Source organism: Glandiceps talaboti, chromosome 2 (assembly GCF_964340395.1).
Source record: "Glandiceps talaboti chromosome 2, keGlaTala1.1, whole genome shotgun sequence".
Taxonomy (NCBI): Eukaryota; Metazoa; Hemichordata; class Enteropneusta; family Spengelidae; genus Glandiceps; species Glandiceps talaboti.
Window position 1 is genome coordinate 15,251,137 of NC_135550.1, and position 7,414 is coordinate 15,258,550.

At 36.4% G+C, this 7,414-nt stretch overlaps 1 protein-coding gene across 1 annotated transcript; it reads right to left on the minus strand.

The window, feature by feature from the left end:
* Positions 1 to 2,038: 2,038 nt before the first annotated feature.
* On the minus strand, positions 2,039 to 3,704 carry LOC144444627 (putative mitogen-activated protein kinase kinase kinase 7-like). The gene is made up of 4 exons (XM_078134124.1): positions 3,616 to 3,704; positions 3,040 to 3,178; positions 2,808 to 2,918; positions 2,039 to 2,455 (listed from the first exon to the last, which is right to left on the minus strand). The coding sequence occupies exons 1-4, from the start codon at positions 3,702 to 3,704 to the stop codon at positions 2,039 to 2,041; spliced, it is 756 nt and encodes a 251-aa protein (XP_077990250.1).
* Between the last annotated feature and the right edge of the window lie 3,710 nt (positions 3,705 to 7,414).

Below are 7,414 nucleotides of genomic sequence, written 5' to 3' on the forward strand. Positions count from 1 at the left end.
TGATCATATTCTTATGAGACGTTTTTTTGCGGAGGCGATGAATCTTTTATCGATCAGGTGATCAGCGTCGATTAATATATATATACTCATAGATTTTAAAATCACGGACATTCAGAATTACAATGTATACCGTCCACTTCATTGAAACTTTATATTTATCCATAATCTTTGTCTATCTCCGGTTAAACAGTGTGTGTTTTTGTTTACCATTGGTAAGCTTACTGAAATGTCCTCTATACCATTATAATCCTAATTGATACCATGGCACAAGAAAAATTACCGTTGGCAGTTTAAAAATAAATATGTTATAACGTATCGTTTTTTACTCCATTTTTATTTTGTATCATGTATCATGTATCATGTATCATGTATCATGTATGTGTCATGTGTCATGTGTCATGTATCATGTATCATGTATCATGTGTCATGTGTCATCAGATGGTGTATTTTCATATGTTACAATGATACTAGCACTGACGATCAAGTATACATTTCATTTACTCAAATCACTTACACTTACCATTGCTTAGAATATTGTTGTTTCCCTAAGGGAAATATAATATGAATTCATCATGTGTATCAATGTGCACTCTCTACCAAAAGGTAGGGAAAGTATATTTAAGTCAAAACATTAGTAGATCTAGAGTGTAGACAAGGAATGGAACACAACAATATTTATCTAAATAATACTACACGCGCCTTGATCAATATGTGCACAACAGCCTTCAGTTTGTCTGGATTGCAAAACGGGTTAGTTCGCACAATGTACCATGTACAATTGGCCTGCAGCTGATATTTGGAAATGAAGAAAACAGAGTGTAATGAATTTAAACGAGTTGTTTTTCTATCTTCACCCTGAACCACAAGGGTAATTATAGGATGACTCTTCGTAGACCTCCAAACTTCATATCAGTACTGTTGTCTTACGAAAAAGAGATCCTTTTTCCATACAAAAACGCAATGTCGGACCGGACACATATGCCCATGAATTTGTTGTTACTATTGGATGTGTTATGATTTTGAACCCTTTTATTTTCTCAGTTATAGTCGTGTACTCGGATTTGATATTTTACCATCCTCAAGAAAAGTTCAACTTAATTTTTAAAATATAATATTTCGATGTATCAATATTAGAGAGAGCAAGGCGGTTTGAACTATTGCTGTTAAAGCGCACGCTTGCAATTGTTTAATAGTGAATTCAGACTTAATAGTCGACTGACTAAGTCATGGGATTCCTTCATCATATATATGCTAAACGTATGACGAATACAGAACATTTCACATGACTTTTTCCACCAATCATGAAGTTTGGAGAGCATAAACAAGACTTGTTAGTACATAAAATTTATATGTTTCTCAATTTCGAATTCTGTCACAAATATATTCCGGTTACAGATATTGTACATTTTTTCACCAAAAAGTCTATTCCTGAAAGCGAACATGAAAAAATGAATATCGAAATGTTTATTCGAGAAATCAGTTAGCGTATGCATTATCGTTCACTTTCATCTCGATGCTTGGTGATGTGGTAGCAGTATATATGTCGACCTGGCTCTGGAAATATGTGTTCCCACTCCGAGAACTCCGAAATGGAGTTGGACGGGGAGTTGTTTGAGTTCTCGGTGCTCATATCATTTTCTAGAGCTATGTGGTTCGAACTATACATAGCTACCGAATGATATATATTTGTTATTAAGTTTACAAACAAACAAACAAACAGACAGACAGACAGACATACAGACAGACAGACAGACAGACATACAGACAGCCAGCCAGACAGACAGACAGACAGACAGACAGACAGACAGACAGACAGACAGAGCCATAGAGAGAGGGGGCGATCACAACTTGAGCTGAGGGAGGTAATAATAATAATATTGATGCTATCTAGACATTTAGGGAGGTTCAACATTAATCTAACACACACAACTACTGAATCAACTGAAAGAAGGCGATGTAACATCAGCTTATTTGATATATGGGAATTCTTCTTTAATATTTCTATCTTTTATTCAAAATATTCACAGTAATTTCTTAATTAATCTATTTCATTTTCGTACAATACAATGGAATCTTCTAGTTTTGGAATAAGTTCTTTGACAGCAGGTCTTCCATTTGGTGCATTGAAACATGGTAACAGAATGTCGACTAAACTGTAACTACCAATGTCTTCCAGTCCTTCAGGATATATAACATAGCCTCGTTTCAGGACTTTTGGAAAGGCGTATCTAAATTCATCGTCATCCTCTACGAGCGGCCATGGTTTTGCTGATGTGAATATTTCGATGATTGTGGCTGCTGTAGACCACACGTCAAGGGTTGACCGTAAGGTCTTGGTCAAGGGGATAACTGCTTCTGGTGCCATATACTGTAATGTACCGTCACCAACGTGTCTTTTTGATCCAATATATCCAGAGACACTGAAGTTGCTTAGCAGCAGTTTATCATTATCGACCTGTGAAACGATATAAGTAAAGATATTAACTTCTACAAAAATATGATAATGGAAATATAAAATTTGCAAATTATAGCTTCCGTATAGTGTTTGGCACAATACATGTAATCAGTGGATGGGGAGAGAGAGAGAGAGAGAGAGAGAGAGAGAGAGAGAGAGAGAGAGAGAGAGAGAGAGAGAGAGAGAGAGAGAGAGAGAGAGAGAGAGAGAGAGAGAGAGAGAGAGAGAGAGAGAGAGAGAGAGAGAGAGAAATAGACAAAAATAAAGAAAGCTATGTACGAGTAGTAAAATTGTTCTATATGACTACATTGGTCTTCTCTAACATTACAACTCCACAGTAATGTGTACTTACCAGAATATTACGTGGGTTGATGTCATTGTGTACAATTTTGAGATTATTGTGCAGGTAATTCACTGCCTGACAAAGCTGAATAGCATAACCAATCTTCTGCGTGTAAGTAACCTGGCAGGTAAAACATATATAAAAAAGTAATCATAATTCATATCGCGAATCTAGGGAACAAAGGAAAAATGTAAGGTTATTTTGTTGGTAGCAATATCAAATAAAATATTTGATAACTCACCTCAAATCTGTCTTCATAAATAATATGTCGCAAAGTAAGTTCGCCTGGAATGTAATTAATAAAAGTCGATACTGTGTACAACTCAGTTGATACTCCAAACAAGTGAATGAAATGACGACTGTCATCTTTAGTGATATCCCTAGGAAAGAGAAGTAGAAACAACAGTGAATAACTAAACTTAATGTCCGATAACAACTGCTCCTAGCTAATTTAATAGCAAAAATTCACATTTTGGCATGAAGCTTATTTTTCTTTCGTTAACATTTCGAGCAATATTTCATTGTGACTTTTCAATTCCGTCAAAATATTATCATTGCGTACGATCCTTACAGTTCATTTTTAGCAACTCCAGTCGTCCATTGCTAAGAATTCATCAGAAAAAGTATTGTATCGCCGATGTCGACGTATCACATCGTTTGTTTATGGACTCCGGTGAAAATCGTTAACTTGTATAATTTATATGAAACAATGATACACAGCAAAGAGTAAGTACCATTGACATTTACACGAGGATGTTTTCTTCATGCACTCATTTTCAATCTCCCATTCACATTTAAAAAATATATATTTGATTACCTTAATATTTGCAACTCGTTGTGGATGTTATTTGGTTCTATTTCGTCACTGAGATGGACTTGTTTCACAGCCATTATCTTATCGGCCATTTTTATCTTCATAATTTTGGCGAATCTGCCACTATGAATTTCACTGAGTGTCTCCCAGGAGTTCGGTGCAACTGTGTGCACACCTGTAAGCAAACTATAAGTAGAAATAGTCTGTCAAGAAAGTGTACTTTCCTATTAACGTTTTTGGATTCGAAGAACGTACTTTGTAGGCCTAATTACGAGGATAATTATTTTCGCCAATTTCTAGTTAGTTGACATTTAGTTAGACTGTTATACCCTATTTTACTAGTTCAATATAGAAGGAATCCCTTCCAAGGTATGTATACAGGTGTGTAATCTGTCATAATTAATTCAATTCAAGTTATCGAATTCATCAGTCATCTATTATCATCTTACTCACCACATGGTATGAGACCTTCAATGATATCTTCATTTACAACATTGTTGTTAGTCCGGTGATTGTCTCCTGTATAAAGTCGACGGATCTTTCTATTTACTGCAGTCAACACACTTTTCCAAGTGGTACATCGTAATAAAGTTGATGCCTTTCTTGGTACGTCCTTTAGTATCAAAGGTACGTATTTCATCCATTTGTTCTCTTGCACTGAAATGCGATTTTCAACTGCAAAATAATGATAATAAATAGTGACGGGGAACCCTAACTTTTCAAAGAAATGTGTGACACGCTATATATATATCAAAATAATTTTCGGGTTTCAAGATCATTTCAATGGAATCGAATATGGTAAAATATTGATATTTCACTCGCGTGGTGTTTTTTTGGGGTCATCTAAATTACAGACTAAAAATACGTTTCAAAAGTTTGAATCTACTCACAAAATCGACATTTAGGCTGGAGGATATCAAACTGCTGAACTCTGTTATATCGGGCAACAAAAGTTGGCATCATCTTGTATAATTCAATATTTGTTTGTAAGAACACACGCAAAGCAAAGTTTACGGAATGTCGTATAGCTCCGTAACTAAGAAGATGTTCCAAACAACAACAAAACAACATAACGAGACAAACGAGACGTGGTTTACCCTTCGAACGTACATGCAACGCGATCTTGACGACTCGTGGTTTACCGTCGAACGAAAGAACGAAGGTACGATTCCGACGCGATGTGGAATATGCGAGGAAAACGAACAGAAATTTGCTGTGCCATGATCATATTCTTATGATGTTTTTTGCGGAGACTATGAATCTTTTATCGATCAGGTGATCAGAGTCGATTAATATATATACTCATAGATTTTACAATCATGGACATTCAGAATTACAATGTATACCGTCCACTTCATTGAAACTTTAAATTTATCCATAATCTTTGTCTATCTCCGGTTAAACAGTGTGTGTTTTTGTTTACCATTGGTAAGCTTACTGAAATGTCCTCTAAGCTTATACCATTATAATCCTAATTGATACCATGGCACAAGAAAAATTACCGATGGCAGTTTAAAAATAAATGTTATAATACATCGTAAAATACTACACGTCCCTTGATCAATATGTGCACAACAGCCTTCAGTTTGTCTGGATGGCAAAACAGGTTAGTCCACACCATGTACCATGTACAATTGGCCTGATATTTGGAAATGAAGAACACAGAATGTAATAAATGTAAACGAGTTGTTTCTAAACCTTCATCCTGAACCACAAGGGTAATTATAGGATGACTCTTCGTAGACCTCCAAACTTCATATCAGTACTGTTGTCGTACCAGATCTTACGAAAAAAGATATCCCTTTTTCATACAAAAACGCAATGTCGGACCGGACACATGCCCATGAATTTGTTGTTACTATTGGATGTGTTATGATTTGGAACCCTTTTATTTTCTTACAGTTGTGCAGCGGAACTAGGATTTGATATTTTACCATCCTCAAGAAAGGTTCAACTTAATTGTTAAAATATAAGATTTAGAGGTATCAGTGTACGCTTGAATTCAGACTTTAAGTTAATAGTTGACTCTAAGTCATGGGATTCCTTCATCATATATGCTAAACGTATGACGGATACAGAACATTTCACGTGACTTTTTCCACCAATCATGAAGTTTGGAGAGCATAGATAAGGCTTGTTAGTATATAACATTTATATGTTTCTCTATTTCCGTCACAGATATCCGGTTACAGATATTGCACATTTTTTCACCAAAAAGTCTATTCATGAAAGCGAACATGAAAAAATGAATATCGAAATGTTTATTCGAGAAATCAGTTAGCGTATGCATTATCGTTCATTTTCATCTCGATGCTTGGTGATGTGGTAGCAGTATATATGTCGACCTGGCTCTGGAAATATGTGTTCCCACTCAGGGAACTCCGAAATGGAGTTGGACGGAGAGTTGTTGGAGTTCTCGGTGCTCATATCATTTTCTAGAGCTATGTGGTTCGAACTATACATAGCTACCGAATGATATATATTTCTTATTAAGTTTACAGACAGCCAGACAGCCAGCCAGCCAGCCAGCCAGACAGACAGACAGACAGACAGACAGACAGACAGACAGAGAGGGGGCGATCACAACTTGAGCTGAGGGAGGTAATAATAATAATATTGATGTTGTCTAGACATTTAGGGAGCTACAACATTAATCTAACACACACAACCACTGAATCAACTGAAAGAAGGTGATATAACATCAGCTTATTTGATATATGGCAATTCTTCTTTAATATTTCTATCTTTTATTCAAAATATTCACAGTAATTTCTTATATAATTAATCTATTTCATTTTCGTACAATACAATGGAATCTTCTAGTTTTGGAATAAGTTCTTTGACAGCAGGTCTTCCATTTGGTGCATTGAAACATGGTAACAGAATGTCAGCTAAACTGTAACTACCAATGTCTTCCAGTCCTTCAGGATATATAACATAGCCTCGTTTCAGGACTTTTGGAAAGGCGTATCTAAATTCATCGTCATCATCTACAAGCGGCCATGGTTTTGCTGATGTGAATATTTCGATGATGGTGGCTGCTGTAGACCACACGTCAAGGGTTGACCGTAAAGTCTTGGTCAAGGGGATAACTGCTTCTGGTGCCATATACTGTAATGTACCGTCACCAACGTGTCTTTTTGATCCAATATATCCAGAGACACTGAAGTTGCTTAGCAGCAGTTTATCATTATCGACCTGTGAAACGATATAAGTAAAAATATTAACTTCTACAAAAATATGATAATGGAAACATAAAATTTGCAAATTATAGCTTCCGTGTAGTGTTTGGCACAATACATGTAATCAGTGGGTGGAGAGAGAGAGAGAGGATGAGAGAGAGAGAGAGAGAGAGAGAGAGAGAGAGAGAGAGAGAGAGAGAGAGAGAGAGAGAGAGAGAGAGAGAGAGAGAGAGAGAGAGAGAGAGAGAGAGAGAGAGAGAGAGAGAGAGAGAGAGAGAGAGAGGGAGGGAGGGAGGGAGGGGGGAGAGAGCGGGACAGACAGACAGACAGACAGACAGACAGACAGACAGACAGACAGACAGACAGACAGACAGACAGACAGACAGACAAATATACAAAAATAAAGAAAGCTATGTACGAGTAGTAAAATTGTTCCATATGACTACATTGGTCTTCACTAACATTACAAGTTCACAGTAATGTATACTTACCAGAATATTATGTGGGTTGATGTCATTGTGTACAATCTTGAGATTATTGTGCAGGTAATTCACTGCCTGACAAAGCTGAATAGCATAACCAATCTTCTGCGTGTAAGTAACCTGGCAGGTAAAACATAT

Bases quoted from the DNA above. Each gene is read 5' to 3' on its own strand.
- LOC144444627 (XM_078134124.1), bottom strand. From the start codon at position 3,704: ATGGCCGATAAGATAATGGCTGTGAAACAAGTCCATCTCAGTGACGAA. The intron at 2,919-3,039 runs GTGAGTTATCAA...TTTACCTGCCAG, and splicing joins TTTATGAAGACAGATTTGAG to GTTACTTACACGCAGAAGAT. The intron at 2,456-2,807 runs GTAAGTACACAT...ATCGTTTCACAG, and splicing joins TCAACCCACGTAATATTCTG to GTCGATAATGATAAACTGCT.